The sequence below is a fragment of the Podarcis raffonei genome, chromosome 15 (genome assembly GCF_027172205.1).
Source record: "Podarcis raffonei isolate rPodRaf1 chromosome 15, rPodRaf1.pri, whole genome shotgun sequence".
NCBI classification, from domain to species: domain Eukaryota; kingdom Metazoa; phylum Chordata; class Lepidosauria; order Squamata; family Lacertidae; genus Podarcis; species Podarcis raffonei.
In genome coordinates, this window is record NC_070616.1 from 3,643,353 (window position 1) to 3,668,320 (window position 24,968).

General features: G+C 52.0%; 2 protein-coding genes across 3 annotated transcripts; one reads left to right on the forward strand and one right to left on the reverse strand.

The window, feature by feature from the left end:
• Positions 1–931: 931 nt before the first annotated feature.
• GEMIN4 (gem nuclear organelle associated protein 4) lies at positions 932–6,644 on the forward strand. The gene is made up of 2 exons (XM_053367852.1): positions 932–1,190; positions 3,317–6,644. Exons 1-2 carry the CDS (start codon positions 1,010–1,012, stop codon positions 6,481–6,483), a joined length of 3,348 nt encoding a protein of 1,115 aa, XP_053223827.1. The 5' UTR covers positions 932–1,009; the 3' UTR covers positions 6,484–6,644.
• Positions 6,645–11,164: 4,520 nt separating this feature from the next.
• TLCD3A (TLC domain containing 3A) lies at positions 11,165–24,611 on the reverse strand. Of its 2 annotated transcripts, XM_053367867.1 has the most exons (5): positions 23,949–24,536; positions 17,013–17,096; positions 14,779–14,992; positions 12,716–12,811; positions 11,165–11,691 (listed from the first exon to the last, which is right to left on the reverse strand). In XM_053367867.1, the coding sequence occupies exons 1-5, from the start codon at positions 24,068–24,070 to the stop codon at positions 11,419–11,421; spliced, it is 789 nt and encodes a 262-aa protein (XP_053223842.1). In that variant the 5' UTR covers positions 24,071–24,536; the 3' UTR covers positions 11,165–11,418. The 2 variants fall into 2 exon arrangements, with proteins under 2 accessions (XP_053223842.1, XP_053223843.1); XM_053367868.1 differs by lacking the exon at positions 14,779–14,992 and having other exon boundaries at positions 11,589–11,691; positions 23,949–24,611.
• Between the last annotated feature and the right edge of the window lie 357 nt (positions 24,612–24,968).

The window sequence follows — 24,968 nt, forward strand, 5'->3', positions numbered from 1 at the left end:
AATTGGTAGTCTACAGAGAGATACGCTTGTCTGGATGGTGTCGGGCCAACCAGCATGGCCGATGGTCCTAGACTACACGAGGCGAACAACGGGAGGGGGAACCCTGTGGCCTTCCAGCTGTGCCACTACAGCTCCCATGAACCCCAGCTAAAATGGCCAGTAGCGAGGGATAATGGGCGTTGTAGTCTACCAGCATCCGGAGACTCCCCACTCCTTTCATAGCTGCCAACTTTTCCCTTTTCTTGCGAGGAATCCTATTCGGAATAAGGGAATTTCCCTTAAAGAAGGGGAAAAGTTGACAGCTATGCACTCCTTTAGAGTTTCGGATCGGGACCGGAGCAGCCTGGGATTAAATCTCCACTCACCCCAAAATACAGCGGGGCGTTTTATAACCCGTATGCGCTTTATTGGCTTGCAAACGCTTCTGCAGTGCCACCATGCAGACAGAAATGCAAGAAAGCACTCTGCACATGCCCAGAGACGCCTCCCTCAAGCTATCCCCAGGAGGCGATTTAAAAGATGGCAGGTGCGAAACGTCGAGAGCTGGAGGAGAATGTCTCCTGCCCCAATATTTCCAAACCCCGGCGCCTTTCTCGCTTTGCAATCGGGGAGCCCCGGCGCTTGCTACTCCTAGTAAGGAAGGAGGAAGAGAAAGAGCCCCCCCCAAAAAAAACCCCCTCCATCCAGGGGCTTTTTTTTACCAGCCGGTGTAGGCGGGCAGCAGGACGGCTCGGCGACCCGCGCGCCGTGCAGTGTTGCGCAGGAGCCTGCAGAGGTAGCTGTTCCGACGGCGCTTCTGCTTGCGCAGCCCCGTCTCGCTGGCTGCAAAAGGGATCCGCCCGGGGACCGAGAGATCCGGGAGGAGGAGCCGGGATCCAGCGCGCCCGCGCGGTTGGAAAGCGGCTACAGTATTGTTGCTGCAGCGGCGGCGGCGGCGGCGTGGCGCAAATTGGCGAGCCTGCCCGTGCGCCCCTCTCCAAAGCTTTGTGCCGTGCGCCCTGAGCGCACAATGGACGGCGCCGCCGCCGTCTCCAACTGCGGAGCCCCGGAGGGCGCCGTCGCCCGAGCCGCTGCCGCCGTCGAGGATCCCGGCGCGGGCAGGCGGCGGAGGAGCCCCGCTCTCGGCCATGCCGCCTTCCCCTCGCCTGCCGGAGCCGGGCTAGGAGGCAGCCCCGAAGCCATGGAGCTAGGTAGTTGGGCGGCTGCTGGCCTTCCTCTCTCGCTTCCAGCTACTCGGAGTAGACCCCTTTGGAATGAACGGAGCCCAGTTGGTCGCGGTTGTTCGTTTCAGGAGGTTCTGCACTGAGTAGGACTTGGGTTTTCTTAAGCGGCCTTTCCTGCCAAGGAGCGCATTTGTAATAAATCAGGTTACAGAAAGGTAGCCGTGTTGGTCTGCCATAGTCAAAACTAAAAAAAAAATTCTTTCCAGTAGCACCTTAAAGACCAACTAAGTTCTTGGTATGAGCTTTCGTGTGCATGCACACTTCAGTGTATCTGAAGAAGTGTGCATGCACACGAAAGCTCATACCAAGAACTAACTTAGTTGGTCTTTAAGGTGCTACTGGAAAGATTTTTTTTTTTGTAATAAATCAGTCTTTCAGCGAGGGCAACACGCACACTTTTGAACTCCCCTCCTACTGTCCTCTTTTCAGAGCCTGGGGGGGGGAAACATTTTAAGGAAGCCCACCCAGAAGTGTAGTCAGTGGACGTTTGCTTTAAGCTTATCGTTTACTTTAACTCTCTTCTGGATATTTTAAATAGCTGCTTTTAATCGTACAATGTTATTGTTCTTTTTTTGTGTGTGAACTGTTTTGAGGTGTGTGGGTGTGTGTATATACACACACACACACCACACACGTATATGTGTGTATATGTATGTATGTATACACACACACACACACAAAATCAAGCAGTTTTATGAAATTAATCAAAATGAATAGGGAAGGTTCTGGTTTGAACCCTGAGCCCACTTAGTGGCCTTCCAGGCATGGTCAAACTCAGCCCTCCAGCTGTTTTGGGACTACAATTCCCATCATCCCTGACCACTGGTCCTGTTAGCTAGGGATGATGGGAGTTGTAGTCCCAACGCAGCTGGAGGGCCAAGTTTGGGGATGCCTGCAGGCTTAAGCAAAGCCAGGTGTCTCTCTCGCTCAGTCACTCCATCCCTGGAATATTGGCTGATTATAAGACCGACTTCGCCTTGCCGGCAGGGTTGTTGTGATTGTCAGCTAGATGATGACAAAGTAGTTGATGGTGGTTATTAAGAGAATTACTGTTACCATCCTTCTTTCCTTGTCTATCTGCTTTCCTGAAGAAACGATGGTGCCCCCCAGAGGGGAGAAGAACTTTGCACGTGTTCAGAAACATTCATAAGTTTTCTTCTTCTCTAAAGCAGACAAAACAGCCCTGTTGCCTTTCAGAAGGCACTCTGCCTGAGCTCAGATGCTACTTTCCCCCTTTAGTTCCTTTTAAAATAAAATAAAATTCCACCACACTCTGCAGCAAGCGTGCTCAATGGCGTTATCTGTTTTCTTAATTGTATTGGAAAAAACTGTAAGCAAAATCTCTTAAGGCGTTTACCAAAGATAACCTCACCCCACATTAAAAATATACATTAAAATGATAGGTAGAAATAAAAAAAAGTGCTTCTTTAAAAATTGAAAATATAATTAAAACTGGCTGTTAAGCTAAAATGGATTCAAATGTATGTCCCTCCTGGAACACTCGCCTAAATGGAAATAGTTTTTGGCAGGTGGCGAAAAGAATGCAGCTAAGGCTCCTGTCTAACATCAAGAGGGAGAGAGTTCCAAAGTCTGGATGCTGCCACCCTGAAAAATCTATTTCATACAAGTGCAGAACGACTATTATGTGGCACTTTTACTACTGCCATTTCCGCACATCAAGACGGTCGAGAGGGTACATGTGGGGTCCTGTAGACTAACACTGTTTCTCACAGAAGGGTCTTGGGTTCAAACCTACACGCTTCCAGCTCAAAGGACCATGGAGTAGGTAGGAAGGTCTCGGGCTCAGCAGCAGGGCGTCTTTCTGGCATATAGAAGGTCCCAGATTCATTCTCCAGCAACTCCAGATAGGGTTGGGAATTCGCCTCTCCCTGTAGCCCTGGAGAGCGGCTGCCAATCAGTGTGGGCAGTACTGAGCTAGTTGGACCCAGTGGTGTGACCCTATATAAGGCAGCTTCCAATGTGTCTCTGCCCAGGAGCGAAGAGTGCTGCTGCCAGTCAGAGTGGGCCGTATAGGGCTGGATGGATAAATGCAGGTCTTTGCCTTCTCAGTATGCCTGTCTTTGCTCAAACAGGGCCGGTGACCATCTGCGGAGAACTGAGTGTGTTGCACGGGGGGTTCCTGCTGGCTTCCAGCATCTGCCACCCCAAACCGCTGTCGGAGTTGGCCAAGTCCGACTGGCCCCAAGTGGGGAAGCCCATCATCGACGCCCTGGAAGAGATCTGCACGTCCCATTCGTCGTACCCGCCCGAGCCCGGCGCCTGGAAGCGGAAAGCCGCCGTGGTCCTCTGGTCCAAGATCCTCCTCTCGTCGCCCTCTGTCTCCGCCAACCAGAGGTGGAAGGAAGATGTCTTCTTCTCGGCCAGCAACATGATCCCGGAGATCAACCACACTGTCCTCTTTGAGCTCTTCAAGGCTATCAAAACCCCGCAGCTGTTCGCCCAGCTGCTGCTGGTGTTGCCAGAACACGTCTGCCGGAAGGAGCTGGAGACCTTTGTGGGGTACGTGGCCGACGAGACTTCCCCGGCCGATGTCTCGTTCTTCTTGGACGTCTGGTGGGAAATTCTGAAGCATCAGGAGGGACAGGAGGACAGGCTGATGCTCCTCTTCCGCTCGGTAACCCACCAGTATCTCTCGGAGCCTGACGAGGTGGGGCAGCCCCCAAAGAGATTCAAGAGCGACGCCCCTTCTTTGCTAGGTTCCTCCGTGGCCGCTGGCGTCCTCCCGGTCTTGACCGAAGGATTGAAGCTCATCAAGGAGAACATCAACCCAGCCAGGATGAAATGCCACGCTCTCGCCAACCTGGCAGATGTGCTGTCCGTGTCGCTCGCGGCGCAGCGCGAGGCGGACTCGCTGCCGGTCCAGGCTTATTTGGAGAAGATCTCCTCCGTGGTAACACTCTGGAGCAGCGACTGCGATGGTCGCTACAGCAAGCAGGAACTGAGTGAGCAGGTGAAAGAGGCGGAGAGGAGCATCAGCTTGCTGAACGCCGTGAGGCCACCGGGCGAAGTGCTGCCCGTCGATGTGGGCTTCCTCCGGGCCTTGCTGGAGGAGTGGTCCCCCGCTCTGCAGGAGCTGCTCAACGACCCCCAGCAGATCTGCTACGAGAGCTACCGGCTCCTGGAGTCCCTGGCTTCTCTCAAAAAGACGTTGGCGGGCTACTCCAAGCAGGAAGACCACAACAGAGATGCGGCGCAGGAGATGTCGGCGCTCAGTGACCTCATCACAGGCTTCTTGAAGAAAGTGAGCTCTGAGCTGTGGGGCAAGAGCGCCAGTGGCGACCTCCTGCCGTCGGTGGCCATGGTGGTCATTGAGAAGAAGATGGACAGGCACCAAGAGATGTGCTCCCTTTTTGCTTCGGAGAAAAGCTGGGCGTTCACAGACGACTGGGTCGCTTGCCTCATTCGGAACAAAGACCTGTTCCGGGAACCAGAACTGGTCTCGAAATTGCTGGAGACGTTGGCGTCTGCCGACCCCTCCGGGAAGCAGGAGCAGCAAGCCACGGTGGCGAGGGTCCTGCTGGAGTGCTACATGGACCTCCCCTTGCCCGATAAGAACAAAGTGATTTCGGGCGTTTTGGCTGCTTGGGGCAGGCGGGGCCTCTCTAAGGTGTCTCCGGCTTTCTCAGAGGGGTTCCAGGAGGACCTCAACGTGGCCTTCAACCAGATCATCCAGAGCGCCTCCGGAGAAGGCTTCAAGAAGGCCGTGGCTTCCGTGTCCCGGCTGGTCGTCCTCAACCCGGAGGCCACCATCAAGAAAATGAGCAACTTAGCCGTGGCCAATCTGGGGACGCACCAGTTCTTGGCGGAGATCCTCTGTTCCTTCCCGGCTCTGAGCTTCCGGGAGACTCTGGACTCGGAGGAAGCGCCCGTGAGCCTGCTGCTGGGGTGCCTGAAAGAAGCCGTCTGGGACCGCCTCTCGTCGCCCAAGGAGAAGGAGCAGTTCCTGGAGTTCTTGGCTTATCTCTTGCAGCCGAGCGCAGCAAGGCCTCTCCTCTCTCCGGCAGAGGTGACGCAGGCCCTCATCCTCCCTTTCCTGAAGGCGGGCTCCCCTTGCGTCGAGCTGTGCCTGCACATCCTCAACAAAGTCCTCAAAGTGCCGCTGCCCGCCGAGGAGGCCAGCTGGCTCCACAGCTGCCACCCTTTCCCTCTCCTCTTCTGCCTCTGCAAGCTCCTCGACGGCTTTGCTCAGTACTGGCACGAGCCGCAAGACCAGCACTGCCTCTCCTTGGAAGCCAAGGACTTGGTGGCCGCCAACCTAGCTCAGCTCTGCGACGCCCTCTTGGCGCAGAAGGACTCCCTGTCGCCCGAGCTGTGGGCGCAGTCGGTGGCTTGGTTGCACAAGAAGGTGGCGGCCTTGGACTGGACCGTCGGCCTCCGCCTGAAGAGCATCTACGGGGAGCACTTCAAGAACGAGGTCCCGGCCACGCTCTTTGAGGTCTGCAAGCTCCCGGAGGGAGAGTGGACATCCTGCCCGCTCCCGAATTACGGCGCGGGCAGCGGCCTGCTGGCCTGGATGGAGTGCTGCTGTGTCTCTGCCACCTTGCGGGAGGAAATGCTGGCGCTCCTCACAGTCAACGTGGACAACCCCGAGGAGGTCAACCTCTTCAGCAAAGGCTTCCTGGTGGCCCTTGTCCAGGTCTTCCCTTGGTGCAGCCACAGCGAGTGGCGGAGGTTGGTTGGCGTGGTTCAGAGCCTTCTAGATCAAGAAGTGCTGTACGTGCCGTATTCACTGGAGTACGTCCAGTTCCTGCCCTTGCTGAACTTCCGCCCGTTTGCCTACCATCTCCAGTTCTCGGTTCTTCTCCTGAGGGCCTTCCAGTTCCTCTGCGGCGCCAGCGGCTCCACCTGGCTGCCGGCGGAGGCGTGGAGGCACGTGGCCCGGCTGTACTGCCTGGCCGTGTCCGATCTGCTGGGTTCGGTCAAGGGCATTGCCCGGAATCAGTGGCAGCCGGCCCAGGAGAAGAGTAACGTGACGCGAGAGCTGTCCTTCGTCTACGTCCAGATCTTCTGCCACGCCCTCCACGTGGCCGCCATGCTGCCGGACGACGGCACGGGCGAGCCCCTCCTCCTCCTCTCCCTGGAGATCCTCTCGCAGTACGAGATGCTCTACGACGCCGACGAGGCTCTCGGCAGCGCCCTGAGGAAGGCCAACGAGAGGCACTTCCTGGAGTCCATCGCGGAGAACGTCACCAACAAGGAGCTGCGAACGATGCTCCTACAGAAGCTCCGGAAGCTGTGAAGCCGGCCGCGGTTCGAGAACTGGGAAGCAGGTTGCGCGGTCCGTACGAAGTTGAAGGTGCCTTCTGAACCTCAGGAGCCTGGTTCGTTCTGCAGGCATCTCTCCCCAAAGGAGCAGGGTGGGAGATTTGGAACCTCTATAATAAACCTTTTTATCACTTTGATGGTTTTCGCAACCGGCTAATCAGTATTTATTTGTGGGAATAGTTGTATGCTGCCATATACATAAATATACATATCCAAGTGGTTTACAGCAAGGAAAACGTGTATTGTAAAAGCACAAAAAAACTTTAAAACGAGCACCAGCAAAGCATTGTGGAAGGATGCACTCTTAATTACCTCCATAGTCCGGGTGGAATTGAATTTTTTTTCCAGCAGGTGCTTAAAAGTTGGCAGAGAAGGTACCTGGTGAGTCTCCAGTGGCAGAGAGTTCCACAGGACTGGGCCCATGTCACTGAAAGCTGCCGTTTTCAAATGAGACTCGCTGACTTGGGGGATGATCCACAACACTCCTTCAGATGACCTCCATGGTCGAGATGGGATATAAGCATTTTTGCAATCCCTGTTTGTTGTTATTTTGTGGTTATTGGAGTGTATCTCCTACTAAATTCAACTCAGACTCCTGAAACTGAAGCACTTAAGCTAGTCACATCCTTTAATTTCAGTGGGTTTACTTAGAGTAGGACGAATGTTGGATGCAGCTTGTCGTTACCAATTCATTTATCAATCGCCTTTTACATAGGTCTCAAGGTGATTTTATAGACTTAACACTGAAAGAGCTAAAAGTTTTAAAATCTCTGGCTAATATGCAACATTAACCATGTGCAGAGCAAACCCGCTGAAATTAATGGACTTGGGCCCATTAATTTATCTGTTCTGTAACTCACTGCAAACCCTGCTGAGAGTTTTTGTGGCATGAGCTACTATTTCTGGGGCTTGGAGGAGAAACCTTCCGGCAGAACGCAGTCACCTGTTGGTGGTCTCTCCTGTAATAGCAAAACAGTGATTATCCTAAAATGGTTAGGCACCCAATATTCCCCTCTGCACCACATCATTTAACGGCTAAAGCTTCTGCAAGAAGCACAAAGGGTTTCACTGGATGAGTTGTCCAGGCAATCTTGGCAAAAGTTGAGGGAGCGCTGAACCAAAGCATTGCCACAAAAAGTGGTCAAAAAGAAAATGCCAATCTAAAATGCACATGGGCACTTAATTTGAAGGGTTCCTTGTATTTGCACTCTTTCAGTTGGGCTGGATTTTTAAGGCTTGTCTTTCACCTCCCTAGCTCTGCTTTTAGGTTTTTAATCAGTTGTCCGTTACACTTGATTTTAGTGTTTTACTAAATCCTTAACCAGCAGAGCTTCATGGTTCAAAAGGTAGGCCTTAGTTTACCTACCCATGGTCAAGATCCAGTGAACCCCAGGCACGTATCTCCAGGTTGTGGAGACATCAGGCACCATCCTGGCCCCTAGGTATCTTCACTTGGTCAAAAAATGTGCCTGGCATATTTCAAGCACTGAACAAGTCAACAATTCAAATTTCTCAACAGGTTATCTTTTATTTGTCTGCTTTCAAATATATATATATATACCAGGCCTGTAGTCTTGCAGGAGAAAACAGTGAATCCAGTGACAAAACCATTTAATATGGAGTCTCTCTTTTTTCCTTTCTCACCCATTTTGGCAGGGTTGTGTCACAGTGACAGGAGACTTTTCCTCAAGGGTTGCTTGACGCTGTCCCCCAGAGAGTAGTGTGTAAACGCTGAAAGTGGTTATCATGTTTTGGGCGGCTCCTAGGCACTTGTTTGTGATCTTTTGGAGAACCCAAAACCCGTAGAATCCTCTGGTTATGAGGGACACAGTGAATACTTATTTACAGTACGTTCCTTTCTGGTTTTGCAATATAACGTTGAAGGTTCCCAGGGAGGGAAACATGCTTCTGTCGGCCTCCCTGCTGCCGATTCCACCAGGCGACTTCAAAAGGCATTCTTAAGATGTTTGGCACGTCTGACCACGTCTCATAGCATCGTTTGGAAGTCAAAAGACAGCATTTAAATATCGTAGAACAGGGATGGAGTTTGCTGTTCTCTCAACCTCTCTCATATCCCTGGCATATGATCTTCCTTTCAAATAAAAATGACACTTAGGCATGTTGGAGCAGATATTGTAAACCAGCGAGTTGGCTGAGGGGAAAGGAAAATATCTCCTAGGATTTGTGCAATTTCAGAGACATTTGAGGGCTGTTCCCCGTCCTGTTGTACACAAGGCACCTTATTGGTCTCAAGGAAAATAATATTAATAAAGGACAGTCTGGGACATATAGGCATGGTCAGAGATTCTGGCCTGGGAGGGCCATATGGGGGCTGTCGTCAGACAATAGTTCCCATCATCCCTGAAAAGGACTGTGGGAAGAGATTTGAAGTTTCTGAGTGACTCCACAGCGAGGAAAAGCGACAGCATTTGGGGATGAGGGTTTAGTTTAGGAAGTAAAAAAGGAGGGTTATATGAGGTAGAGGAGAAGATAACCTCCCCATCTTCTGTTCTCCACAATGCACAGTGTGGAGAACAGTAGATATGAGGAAGAAAACCTCCCAAATACAGTGGTACCTCGGTTTTCGAGCGTCTAGAAGTCGAACGTTGCGGTTTTTGCCGAAAACCCAGAATTGTTTCAGTTTTCAAATGCTTTTTGGAAATCGAATGGCTTCCAGGGAGTCTCCCCCCACCTCAATTTTCTCCATTGATATTGCAGACCGCCCTTTGCGCCTCGGTTGTCAAACATTTCGGAAGTCGAACGGTCTTCCGGAATGGATTACGTTCGACAACTGAGGTAAACCACTGTACTAGAATCCAGTGGGGACGTCTAACGAAGTTGAGAGCTGGAAAACTGAGCGGAAAGAACTTTGCCCAGCACCGCTACAGAATTCACTCCCCTAAGTTGTCGTGAGGGCGGCCATATTGGTTGTCTTTAAAAGGGGATGAGGCACAGTTGTGGAGGATGAAGCTTATCGCTGGCTGCTAGGCAGGCTGGCTGTGGTGTCCCAACCCTGTTGGCAGTAAAAAGCCACTTCTGGTGAAGTGAAAGGCGCTTCTGAAGTTTGGGGACCTCTGGAGAGCACCACAACCTCAGAGGAGACGCCGGTTTGTTAAGAAGAAGAAGAAGAAGAGGAGGAGGAGGAGGAGTTTGGATTTGATATCCCACTTTATCACTACCCGAAGGAGTCTCAAAGCGGCTAACATTCTCCTTTTCCCTTCCTCCCCCACAACAAACACTCTGTGAGGTGAGTGGGGCTGAGAGACTTCAGAGAAGTGTGACTGGCCCAAGGTCACCCAGCAGCTGCATGTGGAAGAGCTGGGAAGCGAACCCGGTTCCCCAGATTACAAGTCCACTGCTCTTAACCACTACACCACACTGGCTTAAGGAGAAGTTGCAGCCGCATCAATCTGAAGGCTGCTCCAACATGGTACTTGCAAAGGCATTCCGGAAAGATCAGACATAAGCAAGGAGGTAGAAAAAAGACCAGCTACTTCTTGGCCAAGCTGTGCCAGGGTCTATAGCCACCCCCCCCAGCTTGACCAGAAAGAAAATGGGCGCAAGAAGTGATGGGGGGGGGGGGAGAAACACCCCTGTAGGAAAATGGATTGCACCAGGGATGGGAGAACCAAATACTGATGGACTCCAACTCCCAGAAGCCAGCGTGGTCAATGGCCAGGGGAATGATGGGAGTTGTAGTTCAGCCCCATCTGTCAGGCCATGGCTTTTCATAGAATTGTAGAGCTGGAAGGGACAACAAGGGTCATCTAGTCGAACCCCGTGCAATGCAGGATTTCTTTTGCCCAAGGTGGGGCGGGGCTTGAACTCCCGACTCTGAGATTAAAGAGTCTCATGCTCTACCAGCCGAACTACCCCTGGGTTGGACCCAAGCTCCACCTGCGGCAGACTTCTTGTGTTCCAAACAGAGGGCCACCGTCAACGTGGAGCCGGGTGCGAATTGCGTGGGGAAGCTTTACCCCTGTGTGGCGCTGGCACTGCTGGTGCAGAGATTTTAGGCCGACCCCTGCAGGGTCTCGACAAAAATACAGGCAGGACAAAGAAACACCAACACATTTGATTTGGCCCCGAGACCAGGTCACGAGAGGGGGCGATCCCTGCACCAACCTCCCACTGCCTGGTCATTCCCCCCCCCAAAAAAAAATATGATGACCAGGCTGCCCAATGCCCCATTTTCTTCCCCAGCATAGAATCCATACCCTCCTCATTTTTACAGCTCAGGGAGTGGGTGAAAAGACAGCTTGATTTTGCCAAACCGGCACTTCGGTCCCAAGCCCACGATTCGAGTCCTGGGGCGAAACAGTTCACAGTCCTCCCCTGCGGAAAATGTACTCTGGGTTATCTGCCCCCCCCCGGCCTTCTTCACTTCAGCCGGATTAAGGGGGGGGTCATTTTCTTGCTCCTATTCAGAGCATGACTTGAGAAGCAATAAACCCTCGATTTCACCGAAGCCACCGAGAAACCTACAGCCGGCATACCCAGTGCCCCCTTTCTCCCCACCCTTTTGTCCCAAGAGAGGCCAGTGCTGGCAAGGGACCGGATCCTGGCACGCTGCCCCCATCCTGCAAACTGGAAGCAGCTTCCAGGAGTCCCAGCCCATTTTGAGCACTTTGGGGGTGCGAATGTGAGAACAGGGTGCTGGGCGGCCGGATCCAGCAGCAATCTTCTGGCAGTGGACTCCTCAGAACAGAACAAAACAAAAAGCAACCCGGCCTTGCTGGCACCGTATGGCAACCGGATTTCACCCAGGGGCCACCTGCAGAGGTCGCGTCGCCTGTCACTCCTGGGCAAAGCCCACGGCGTCCCGACTGAGAGGTCTCTCCCCAGAGGCTGGCGCAGAAAGTCGGGGCAGGCAGGACCCAGCCGACAGGGAGCAGGTCTCAGGCCGCCATTATCGGGCTCGGTCCGGGGCCGGCGGGGCTCTGTACAGCCACAGGGCCTTGCGGCAGATGAGGGCGAACCAGTAGAGCTGAGGGGCGATGAGCAGGGCGTTGGCCACGTTGCAGTGGAGGGGGATGTGGAAAGGCACTTTGTAGATGGGGAGGCCGGCCTGGCGGCCGTAGGCCCAGTACATGAAGGGGAAGAGGACAATGCGGCAGAGGAAGAAGGTCACCAGGATGAGGACGCCGTTGACTTTGTGCAAGGCCGAATCCTGCATTTTCAGCTGGGGAAGAGAAAGCGGGAGGTGAAAACAGTTATATAAAGCTATCTAAACGACAACAACAACCAGAAAACCCTAGAGCTGTGGAAACTATTACAGTGGTACCTCAGGTTACAGACTCCGCTAACCCAGAAATATTACCTCAGGTTAAGAACTTTGCTTCAGGATGAGAACAGATATCGTGCTCCAGCAGCGGGAGGCCCCATTAGCTAAAGCGGTACCTCAGTTTAAGAACAGTTTCAGGTTAAGAACAGACCTCTGGAACGAATAAGTACTTAACCCAAGGTACCACTGTATTTAAACAACAGCAACAAACAGAATACCCTAGAGCTGTGGAAATTATTATAGTGGTACCTTGGGTTACAGATGCTTCAGGTTACAGACGCTTCAGGTTACAGACTCTGCTAACCCAGAAATAGGTTAAGAACTTTGCTTCAGGATGAGAACAGAAATCGTGCTCCGGCGGTGCAGCGGCAGCGAGAGGCCCCATTAGCTAAAGTGGTGCTTCAGGTTAAGAACATTTTCAGGTTAAGAACGGACCTCCAGAACAAATTAAGTTCTTAACCTCCAGAACAAATTAAGTTCTTAACCCGAGGTACCACTGTATTAATAATCCTCATCTGACTGGGTCGCCCCAGCCACTCTGGGTGGCTTCCAACAAATTATAAAACCACACACCATATTTCCAGCAACATCCTCCTCATTTGTGTAGGACAACTCAGTTCTCCATTTGCAATATGTTTCAGAGTCACTGGTACAGTGCATTTAGCATCTCTCTCTGGGGGGGGGGGGCCTGTTGCTTCTCTGCATGATTGCACTGCTTTTGTTTTTCATTTAAAAAAATAATCAGTGACTTGTAGAGAAATGAAGGCAGGTGATTGCGATGGCAGAAAATTGTGTCTTTTGCCATCAGAAACACAACTGCCCTGAGCCTCAGAGCAAAGCACATCTCTGCTTTTAACCAGGGAGTAGAAGAAACGGGTATCGGACCCCGAGTGTCTGAGAAAGCCTGGGGTTGCGGTTTTACCTGCAACAGGATCTTGCCCAACGATACAAATGGGGTGCTCAGCTCAGCCGTGTAGATGCAGCCGACGAAGAAGTCTCCCAGCTCACCTCTGAAGTGCTGTGGACGAAAGCAGGGGAGAGAATTTTAGGGATTTGTGTGTCTGTGTGTGCAAGCGGCTTGCAACCCAGCAGCTCTTTCTGGTGTTGGTGAGGAGAAGTAGGGAATGCTTTTCAGTCTGAGGGCCAAATTCCCTTCCAGGCAGCCTTCCGGGGCCTGCATGGACAGCTCTGAAGATATCACAGCCATATTTTGCATCACACTTCCTGAAATCAAGGAAGAGGCTTTTGCCAGTCCTGGGATGCTGTTTCAAACAGAATTTTGCACGATGGTTCCTGAATCAAGGAGCCCTTCTATGCTTGGATATAATCCAAGTAGAGGCTCCTCATGAGGCCAGAGGAACATCCCCCGGCTGTGAGGGGTGAAGGCCGCTCCCTGCAAGGCTCTTTCCACCTGGCCTACTATGTTAAATATGTACAGTGGTACGTCGGGTTACAGATGCTTCAGGTTACAGACTCCGCTAACCCAGAAATAGTACCTCAAATTAAGAACTTTGCTTCAGGATGAGAACAGAAATCGTGCTCCGGCGGTGCGGCAGCAGCAGGAGGCCCCATTAGCTAAAGTGGTCCTTCAGGTTAAGAACAGTTTCAGGTTAAGAACGGACCTCCGGAACGAATTAAGTACTTAACCTGAGGTACCACTGTATTCTATAGTTGACCTCCTTTGTAATGTTTTATTTTGAAATCTTTAAGATATTTTAGTTTTCTTTTATGTTGCTTTGACTGTATACTCTACACAGTGGTACCTCTGTTTATGAACGTTTCTGGTTACGCACGCCTTGGGTTTCGAACTCTGCTAACCCGGAAGTAGCTGCTCCTGGTTGTGAACTTTGCCCTGGGATGCAAGTGGGAATCATGCGCTGGAGGCATGCATGCGCAGCAGGAAGCGCCATTAGCGAAAGCGCGCCTCAGGATAAGAACGGTTTCTGGTTACAAACGGACCTCTGGAAGGGATTCAGTTTGTAACCAGAAGTACCACTGTATTTGACTTTCTTCAGATAGTATTATTTATGTTTTATTGATTTAATGTGCTGTGCTGGCCACATGACCCGGAAAAACTGTCTGTGGACAAGCATCGGCTCCCTCAGCCAGTAAACCGAGATGAGCGCCGCAACCTCAGAGTCGTTTGCGACTGATCTTAACTGTCAGGTGTCCTTTACTTTTTTTAAACCGCTCTGAGATTTTTCTTTAAAATACAAAAAGTGATACAGAAATTTAAAAAATAATCGGGCACCATTGCGAATCGAGATGGCAGGCTGGACTTTCAAAACGGCACTGATTTTATCCAAATTTTGCAAGTGGGCCCAAGATCAAGGAACAGGCTTTCGGCTGCCTTTGGATACCACTGGTCGCCATTTTGAATCAAGATGGCCGGCCAAACCTTTCAGTTTTGTATCATAGATACAAGGCTGCTAGTTAATCATGGTGATTACAGACACTTTCCAGGAAGTTTCCACGCTTGTGCCTGCGCAGGTTGGCATCTCCCAGCAAGCATGGCAGAGCGCCCACAGGTATGTTTCCGAGCACAATTCAAAGTGTTGGTGCTGACCTTTAAAGCCCTAAACGGCCTCGGTCCAGTATACCTGAAGGAGCGTCTCCACCCCCATCGTTCAGTCCGGACACTGAGGTCCAGCTCTGAGGGCCTTCTGGCGGTTCCCTACCTGCGAGAAGCCAAGTTACAGGGAACCAGGCAGAGGGCCTTCTCGGTGGTGGCACCCGCCCTGTGGAACACCCTCCCACCAGATGTCAAAGAGAACAACGACTACCAGACTTTTAGAAGACATCTGAAGGCAGCCCTGTTTAGGGAAGCTTTTAATGTTTAATAGATTGTTGTATTTTAGCGTTTTGTTGGAAGCTGCCCAGAGTGGCTGGGGAAACCCAGCCAGATGGGCGGGGTATAAATAATAAATTATTATTATTAACACCCAGAACGCGCCAAACTCCTTGAGAAAACGGAAGTGCTCTCACCGTAGCCACTGGCGTGAGGACGACGAGGATGAAAAGGTGGTGTGTGACCATAAGCCTTTCTCTCTGCAGGAAGCTGTTGACGCTGGCCAGAGAATACTTCGGGTGCGCCTCCCCTTTCTCCTCGCCCTTGTGCCAGTGACAGAGGTACATGACGTAGATGTCGTAGGCCATGTAGGAGACCACAACCCACATGTACTCCCGCGCAATCCAGTGCCTGTTTGGGGAGGAGAAGGAAGAGCATAGAGGGGTGGGTTAAGGGTGGGCATTTGAGGGCATCACGGACCGAAGGCCAAGGACCTGGAAATCCCTAATTTCGCATGCCTCGTTTCCAATTTGAAACATGCGTCCCAAGAATAATAATAATAGGTTTAAACTTCAGGTTGTGCCAATGCTAGTCCTGTGTGCAGCAGACCCACTGAAGTTAAGGGACACCGAGAACCCGGGTTCCTTGTTCTCAATGGGTCTACTCTGAGTAGGACTCAGTCAGATACCATGGGTTGAAATTTTAGATTCAACATTTGGCAAAAGCTCCCCCCGCCCCACCAATGTTCCCATTCCAGCTGGCTGTTGTAAGAACTACCGCTGCATTTTAAGAATTGGTTTGCGTGTTATTTTCACTCCTCTTCCCTCCCCATCCCTTTTTCCTCTTGTGTCGTGTCTAAGATTGCAAGGCTGCAGGCAGGTGCTGTCTTGGGGGTGGGGGGGCATTGTTCTTGCATTCAGACTGCCTCCACACAAGGAAGCACTGTGTGGCATCCTGGTTAATATCCACTAAAAGGGCTCACCTTCCTCCACGAAGCTGTTTTTTATTTTAAACGGTGGAATCTGCAGCTTCAGGCCTTCAAGGGCGGAGAGAGGTGCTTTTTTGTTTTGGTGCCTTGATACAATTCGTTCTGCAAAGCTTTCCTTGCAGTTAATGATGCAACGCCTGCCTTGTCAAAATTGCCTGTTGCAAAAGTGGTGACATTTCCCCCTATTTTTCTAGGACAGAGCTTTGCACAACTCGGGATGAGTTCAGCCAACACAATACGCAACCCCTTTAGAAACTAATTCATATCCAGCAGTCTCTCCGGCAAAAGAGAAGCATTCCTAGTCCTCGTGATTTTTATTTTTTATTTTAAAGTGGCAGAGTGCCATGGGTGCACACGGTGCGCATGGCATTTAAAGTTGAGCAACTGAGTGCAGGTCTCTGCTCCCAGAAGTTTGCAATGGATTTTTCCAAGAAGGGAGGAGATAATGAAAGGAAGTATGGAGACAATATGAGCCAGTGGAGATATGTTAATTTGGGTGGGTGGGGGAGAACAGAGTGAAGGTTTGGAGGGGCAGATCTGTGACCCTCATGTTGGACTCCAACTCCCATCATCACTGACAACCGGCTGTGTGAGATGCTGTGGCTGTTGTTGTCTGGAGCGAGGCAGCTGTAAATCACTAAGGTCTATTACCTCTTCAGCTTCCAACCCTTCCTTTTCCTAGTCTTCTCCCTCTGATCACTCATCACTGTCACACCACCAACCTCCAGGCTCTGAGCCTTCTTCCCTTAGTGGTTCCCATAGCTGGTTCCTCCCATCATTCCTCTGCGTGCAGCCAGTCCAGGGCAGTTATCTACACTGAACCCCTGCCTGAAACCCCGGAGAGCTGCTACCAGCCAGTGTAGGTAGTATTGATCTAGATGGACAGCTTCCTATGAGGAGCAGTGCCAGCCTCCAAGCACTTCCTGCAACTCAGGGGCATCTGAGTCAGAGAACCTGCACTCCAGGTCTGGATCCGGGTCTCAGCAGGAGTCAAACCACGGGGTCCATCGGACTTAGTATTGTCTGCACTGGCTGGCAGCAGCTGCCCAGGATTTCAGGCAGGCAGTCTCAACCTGTCCTACGTGGCAATGGAGGTTGAACCTGGGTCCTTCTGCATGCAGAGCAGATTCTCTCTACCACTAAACTAGGGCCCTCTCCCCATCACCAACACACCCTAATTCCAATCTGGATGCGGGTTGGACTAGATGATCCCTGGGATCCCATCTATGGTATGATTCTGTGAAATACGTCAAACCCTGCAGCAAGCGCTGCTTGATCTCAAGACCACACACCTTTATCCGGAAGCATGCCTCTCTGGGACTTGTTCAGGAGGAAGAGGCCTGCAGTCCAAGCATCCTTATCTCTCGCAGGTGAAAGTCCTCTGATAAGCGCAGATGAAAATCTGCACACCTGGCTTCAGTTTACAAGCCTCTCTTTAATTACCTGTCGTGCACGACGTCCTCGCAGCTGAAGATGACAATGATCCCGGAAAGAGTGGCCATCATGGCCTGGACAGACGACACCAGCCTAGGGAGAAAACAATGGTCAACGAGGGAAATGTTTGTACAGTGGTACCTTGGTTTACAGACGCTTACCTCGGGTTAAGAACTTTGCTTCAGGATGAGAACAGAAATCGTGCTCCGGCGGCGCGGCAGCAGCGGGAGGCCCCATTAGCTAAAGTGGTACCTCAGGTTAAGAACAATTTCAGGTTAAGAACGGACCTCCGGAACAAATTAAGTACTTAACCCGAGGTACCACTGTACACTGTAGCCGGACTCCAGCTCCCATCATTCCCCTGACCATGGACTTGGCCAGGAGGGGCTGATGGAAATTGGAGTCAACATCTGGAGGGCTGGCTGTAGGTTCCCCAGAGCTAGATCCGCAGGATCCTAGAACTTAGGGGGTGCCTAAAATGAGGGTGCAGAAAGTGGACACAGAGATGTATTTGCGACCCAACTCTACAATTCCAGGATTCTGCGACTTCCTGATTGGCAGCTTATCATTTGAACTTTGGGGTGGGGCGGGGGAAACGCTCAATCTCGCCACAAAGAGGTTCAAACTGAAATTGGCAAGGTCACCACGTCCCAAGAGACAAAGTAAACACCCTTGAATCAATAAACAGTGGTTTCCCTTTCTCATGGCAGGGTCTGTCGTTGGTTGAGCTTGGCCTTCCGTTGAGTCATCAGTTTGCATCTCGGTCCTGCTGGGAGACTCGTGAGCCGAGAGGAGAAGAGATACAATGGCCAACTATTTTGAATGGTGGGGGGCTTTTACTAGGTCCATAAATAAAGGTAAAGGTAAAGGTACCCCTGCCCATACGGGCCAGTCTTGCCAGACTCTGGGGTTGTGCGCCCATCTCACTCAAGAGGCCGGGGGCCAGCACTGTCCGGAGACACTTCTGGGTCACGTGGCCAGCGTGACATCGCTGCTCTGGCGAGCCAGAGCCGCACACGGAAACGCCGTTTGCCTTCCCGCTAGAAAGCGGTCCCTATTTATCTACTTGCACCCGGGGGTGCTTTCGAACTGCTAGGTTGGCAGGCGCTGGGACTGAGCAACGGGAGCGCACCCCGCTGCGGGGATTCGAACCGCTGACCTTTCGATCGGCAAGCCCTAGGCGCTGAGGCTTTTACCCACAGCGCCACCCACGTCCCAGGTCCATAAATAGCAACACCCTAATGGTCCCGGGCCCTAAGTTAGATTGGCTTCAACCAGAGCCAGGGCCTTTTCAACTCTGGCTCCGGCCTGGTGGAACGCTCTGCCTCATGAGACCAGGGCCCTGCAGGATCAGGGCTGATTTCCTTCAGAATGGATAGGTTTGATCTTCTTGCAGTCCATGGGACTCTCAAGAGTCTCCTCCAGCACCATAATTCAAAAGCATCGATTCATCGGTGATCAGCCTTCTTTATGGTCCAGCTCTCACTTCCATACATCACCACTGGGAAAACCATGGCTTTAACTATACGGACCTTTGTTGGCAAGGTGATGTCTCTGCTTTTTAAGATGCTGTCTTAGTTGTGTTATAAAATGAATTTTAAAAAATGGGGGGGGGGGGGAGAAGAAGGCAAAGGGAGGCTGGCTGCCAAGTATCCTGTTCTGACAGTGGCCAACACAATGTCCCCAAGCAAAGCAACCAAGCAGGATTTGAGAACCACAGCAATCAGAGTTTGCGATTCCCAGCAACTGGTATCCAGAGGTAGACTGCACCTGGCTGTGGAGGAAGAAGATTGCCACCATGGCTTTCTTTTATCTGCCCTGAATCTCCCGACCTTCAGCTCCATTGGCTGGCCACGGGTTCGAATGTTACGAGAGGCAAGGATGCTTTTCTCTACCTACTTTCCCCACACCGATCCATCCTGTTCTCATGTTGTTATGCAAGAGGAAGAGATAAACGTGTCGTCTTAATTCAGCTTCTTGCCAGGTACCGCAACCAAATCTCTCTCTGTCTGGTGTGAATGGATTGGTCAACCTGCTCTTGATGTAGAAACACAAGAACCGCCTGGGTCTTCTGAGGAGGTTCCCTGCTGCAACTCTGACAGGGTTGCTGCTCCAGGCTCCCCTCGCTCAAAATCAAGAAGTGCATTCCCAGATCAGAAACAAATTGTCATTTAAGGCTCCCGCAGGGCCAAACTGCTATTTTGCATAGGAGGCTGCCTGGCGCATCTCTGGGTGATACCCTGGGATTTATTTTTTAGTGTGCAGTCAGACACAAAAAAACCACTGATCCGTAAGGAGAAGCTGCCACTGATACAGGATGTTAAGCAAGGAGCAAAGTATGCTTTTGTCTGTAATGACTGTTTTGAAAATTATCATCGGGTGTGTGATGGGGCATTTGTGCAGTTGGGAAATCTACTTTAAAACACAACGCCGAGTCCCTGTTCTTCTCTTCCGCAAGTTCGGCCACACCTCTGAACCTGCTGCGACTGGTTCTCTCTCACTCCAAACGTCAGGGAATTGCCTGCCCTAGGATGAGGCTGCCCGTTGCACCCCTGCACGAATCCCTGCTCCAGGACTCCCGTCTCCCAATCCAGAAGCACTCCCAAATTAGCATCCTGGGACAACATAGAGAGGTTGGTGTGTTCCTTTTGGGGAGAGGAGCTTATGATCTTGGACACAGTCTGTTAAATGGATGTAGGGGTCAAGTGTGCCCTGAAGTTCAATGTCGAAAGTCTTTTGATGTTTAAAGAGCATTGTGCATCTCAAGCATGCAGCCTATGATTCAGTTTGGGAAGCTCTGCTTTCAACAGTTGGGTGGGAGGTTTGTGATGAATACACAGGAATTCTCCCCTCCCAGACCAGTCCTGAGCTGAATCTTCAAAGGGTTTTCTTTTCAGAGATGAGGAACGATGCACTTCTAAGTGAGGCAACAGCCATCAAGACTGACCAGTCAGTTGCAACCGCCTCTAATTCTGAATTCCTCCAGTGTGTGTGGGGGGGGGGTAACCATTCCACACCCCAGTAAGAGGCTAGCGTGATGCTGTGCTTAGTGTGTTGGGGTCAAGCATGCAAGGCCTGCGTTCAAATCCCGCCACGTTGAAATTCACTGAATGGTCTCCAACGATCCAAGAGGGCTGATTCAGCCAGGATAATAGCTTGTGTCCAGGGGCGGGGAAGGCTTTTCAGCCTCGAGGGCCGCATTCCCTTCTGAGCAAGCTTCCGGGGGCCATGTTCCGCTGGTGGGCGGAGCCAGAAGCAAAAGTGGGCGGAGCAATGCATATAAATATTACACACACCTTTGCTCTCTCTCCAGGCGGTAGGCGTGGTCAAAGACACCTGATAGCCAGGTAAAAAATAGGGTGTGTGGCCTAGGTAGACTTCCCAGAGCCAGGCAGCGGGGCCTGGAGGGCACCCCACATCTAGCATGGAGAATACTGAGCTAGATAGAATCAAGTCACACATTCCAAGCCCCTGCAATGCAAGAATCTCAGCTAAAGCAGTTTTAGGGAAGTTTTTAATGTTTGATGTTTTATTGTATTTTTAATATTTTGTTGCAAGCTGCCCAGAGTGGCTGGGGAAACCCAGCCCGATGGGCAGGGTATTAATAATAATAATAATAATAATAATAATAATAATAATAATAGTTGTTGTTGTTATGGCGGCCATCCAACCTCTGCTTAAAAACCTCCAAGGAAGGAGAGGCCACAACCTCCCAAGGGGAAATTGGAGCATTGGGGCAGAGACTTCGCCAAAGTGCTGTGTCCATAATAATAATAATAATAATTTATTATTTATACCCCGCCCATCTGGCTGGGCTTCCCCAGCCACTCTGGGCGGCTTCCAACAAAATATTAAAATACAGCAATGCATCAAACATTAAAAACTTCCCTAAACAGGGCTGCCTTCAGGTGCCTTATAAAAGCCTGGTAGTTGTTGTTCTCTTTGACATCTGGTGGGAGGGTGTTCCACAGGACGGGCGTCACCACCGAGAATGGCCCTCTGCCTGCTTCCCTGTAACTTGTCCATAGTGGCAGAGCATCTGCTTGGCATGCAGAAGGTCCTGGATCCAACCCTCGGCTTCTCCAGTCAGGGTTGGGTAATGCTCCCTGCCAGGGAATCCTGGAGAGCCAGCAGCAGCGAGTGTCAGTAATACGGAGGAGGGTGAAACCAACAGCCTGACTGCGCGGAAGACTGTGTTCTTGTGTAATAGTGAGCGTCATGGCACTGTTCCTGTGAACTCGTAGCCTCCTCTGCAGCAAAATAAACACCCAAACCCATTTCGCAAGAGATTCTCCTTTTGTCCCCAACTAGGAGGGTGGAGAGAGAGTGGAATCCAATTTGCAGATGACACCAAGCTGGGAAGGGTAGCAGAAGACAGAATTGGGATTCCAGATTACCTCTGCAGACAGGAGAACTGGGCCGAAACTAACATGGATTTCAATAAGGGACACTTAGGCAGGAAGAAGCAGCTGCACAAATATAAGGTGGGGGACACCTGGCTTGCCAGTAGGACATGTGAAAAGGATCTAAGGGGTCTTAGTGGATCACAAGCTGGACATGATCCATTGTGTGATGCTGCAGCAAAAAAAGCAAACGCTATTCTTGGCTGCATCAACAGAAGTCTAGTGTCCAGATGAAGGGAAGGAATAAAGGTAAAGGGACCCCTGACCATTAGGTCCAGTCGTGCCCGACTCTGGGGTTGCGGCGCTCATCTCGCTTTATTGGCCGAGGGAGCCGGAGTACAACTTCCGGGTCATGTGGCCAGCATGACTAAGCCGCTTCTGGCGAACCAGAGCAGCGCACGGAAACGCCGTTTACCTTCCCGCTGGAGCGGTACCTATTTATCTACTTGCACTTTGACATGCTTTTGAACTGCTAGGTTGGCAGGAGCTGGGACCGAGCAACAGGAGTTGCGGGGATTCGAACCGCCGACCTTCTGATCGGCAAGTCCTAGACTCTGTGGTTTAACCCACAGCGTCACCCGGAAGGGAAGGAATGGTACTCCTCTATTCTGCCTTGGTCAGACCACACCTGGAAGACTGTGCCCTGTTCTGGGCACCCCAATTTAAGAAGGATATTGACAAGCTGGAATGTGTGCAGAGGAGGGAGACAAAGGTTATCATGGGGTGTGGAGACCAAGCCTGATGAGGTGGGTCTGTTTAGCCTGGAAAAGAGGAGACCGAGAGGAGAGATGATAGCCATCTTCAGATATCTCAAGGGCTGTGAGATGGAACAAGCCTGTTTTCTCCTGTTCTAGGTGGGACTCAAACCAATGGCTTCAAGTTTCAAGAAAGGAAATTCCGACTAAACATTAGGAAGAATTTTCTGATAGCAGGAGCTGTTTGACAGTGGAACGGACTCCCTAAACAGAGACCATGCTTTAGTTGAAATTCCTGCATTGAAGAGGGTTGGACTAGATGACCAGTGGGGTCCCAAATCCATTAAATGTCTGTCCTACCAATAAGCACAAGCCATTCTTTGGGGATCTGGCTTCAGAACGATCTTGCTTCTCTTGTCCTGTTCCTTGAAGACATTTCCATCCCAACTTTTCACCAGACGGAGCTGTTCCCAATTTCCCCCGCATAACATGCTGAGCGTCCCATAGCTAAAACTTCCTGCCATCTTTCCTATGACTCCAATGGCTGAATTTGTACAAACACGGATCCTCCTCCTCTGGTTCCTTAATTGCAATTATATCATTATATGAATAATATTTTTTTTTAAAGAAGAAAACAGTGCCATGAAGAGATTCACTCGCTCAACATACAGAGCAAAACCATCCGTAAATTTGACTCAGTATTGCCTACACTGACTGGCAGCCCCTCTCTATAGAGTTTCAGGGGGCCCTACTGCATGCACTGACCTGCAGCAGCTCCCTGGGATTTCAGCAGGGAGCCTTTCCCAGCCCTGACAGGAGATGCTATTGGTGATTGAACCTGCAGCCTTCTGCATGCAAGCTCAGTATTGACTGCACTGACTGGCAGCAGCTCTCCAGAGTTTCAGGCAGCCCTACCCAGAGATGCTGGGGGTTGAACTTGAGACCTTCCACATGCAAAGCAGATGCTCTGTTGCTAAGCAACAGGAGCCATTCCTTATGGCTCCCTAAGGATAGATAAGTCTCTTGCCTGCCTCGCAATCTTCTCTTTCATCTGGACAGGAATGTCCCTGCCTTATCGCTGCCCTGCCCTTAAACTCCTGTTGAAAGCCTTTGCCCTGCCCTTAAACCAGTGTTGCTGTTCTTAGGGAGGCAGGGAGAGACTTCCCTTCCTCCCATGAACCTTAAGGGGTCCTCTTCCCTCCCCCCCCCCCGCGCAAGCCCCTCTGGATCCCCCAAAACAGGCAAAAAAGCAAAACTAGAGCAATTGCATTTGCAACCGATCCGGACTGAGGAACCTGGCGCTATATGGGATCCTTCTGTACTGTTAAGGGGTCGAACTGACCCCGTTTGCCTTTTCCCAAAGCCCGCCCGCCGAGGAGCCCTGTGCGGCTCGTAAGCAGCCTGCTTTGCTCTTCAAAGCAACAGGCAGCCAAGCCTGGATGGAGAAGAGGTTTCTGAAAGTTCGCGCCAGCTGCTCGCTCTCCCTCGATCCCGGCCACGGAGAGCTAGATCCCTCCATCCTGGGGAGGGAGAGGGAGAAAGGGACAAAGACCTGCCGCCTAGGGGTAGCATCCAATCCGAGGGCTACACACATGGAAGTTAATAGATCGCAGTGTGAGGCTTGTTGAGGCCGGCGGGTCTACTCTGAGTCGGGCTTACGCCGGATCCGACCCGGCTTCCCGCGCCTGCAAGAACTTTGCGCCGGCTTTTCATTCAACTCCATCCGGTTGCATAAGAGGATCCGGGTGGAATGCCTTCCCTTTTCCTCCGCCTCTCCCCCCTCCCCGCACCTCTGGCTTCCCGTCGGACTCCCTTCCTCTCTCCCCCGCCTCGGTGCCAGCCGGTACCTGCCGCTGAGAACGATCCGGTCCTTGAGGCTCCATGCCGGCGCCAGCCAGCGCAGGCTGCGGACGGAGACTGCGAAAAGCCCCGGGAAGAAGAGAGCTCCGAGGGCCAGCGTCTGCCACATCCCTTCCCCGGCTCCGCGCGAGCCCTTCCCCGGCTGCCGGCCGCCCAGGCGCTCCGGGGATCTGCTCCGGAGACAGAAGAGGCGCTCGCCAACGGTACGCCCGCCTCGAACGCCGTGTTTGTCAACAGCAGGCCGAGCTGCGGCGGCGGCGGCGGCGAAAGAGGAGGTGGAGCTGCCGCCGCCGTCGTCGTCGGGCGGGAGAGATAGTGAGAGAGTGATGGAAGGGGCGGGCGGTGGGCCGCCTTCTGCAGCGGCCGGCCCTTCCCTCCCCCTGAGCCGGTAGGAGCGTCAATGTGGGGTGCAGGGAAGTCGAGGAGGAGGAGGAGGAGGATCCTGTGTCGTCCGTCCCCTCGAAATAAATAAATTAAATAAATCTCCCGCCCCCTCGGGGCTGAACCCTTTGCAAGATCGGTTGCCGCTGCCCCGAACTGATGGAACGCCGGCTGCCTGAACGTTCCGCGGGATGGAACTTTGGCTGCCTGGACGTTCCACGCGATGGAACGCTCGGCGGCCTCAGCGTTCCAAACCCCGCGGCGCGAAACGTTCCAACGTTCCACGGAGCTTTGAAGAAGTTGCCCCGCTCCCCAGGAGTGGGCGGGGCCGTAGAGTTCACGGAACGTTGACGGCGCGCTCCGAACCGCGTGGGCTGCGGCCGCCGAGACTTCCGAGCGTTCCACCCCTGTCGCTAACACTCCGTTCCATTTTCCCCGCTGGATGGTTTCCAGGAAAGGGGGTGTAGCGGGTGGGTGTTGGGATAGATCGAAGTGTTCTTTGGTGCATAATAAGGAAAAGGCGCCTCTGGTGTTGGGCAAACAGGTTTGTAGGCTTATTTCGTTTATTTTTAAAGGAATCCACCCCCCGCAACAAGAGCCTCCCTCTAACCTGGCGTGTTTTAGTT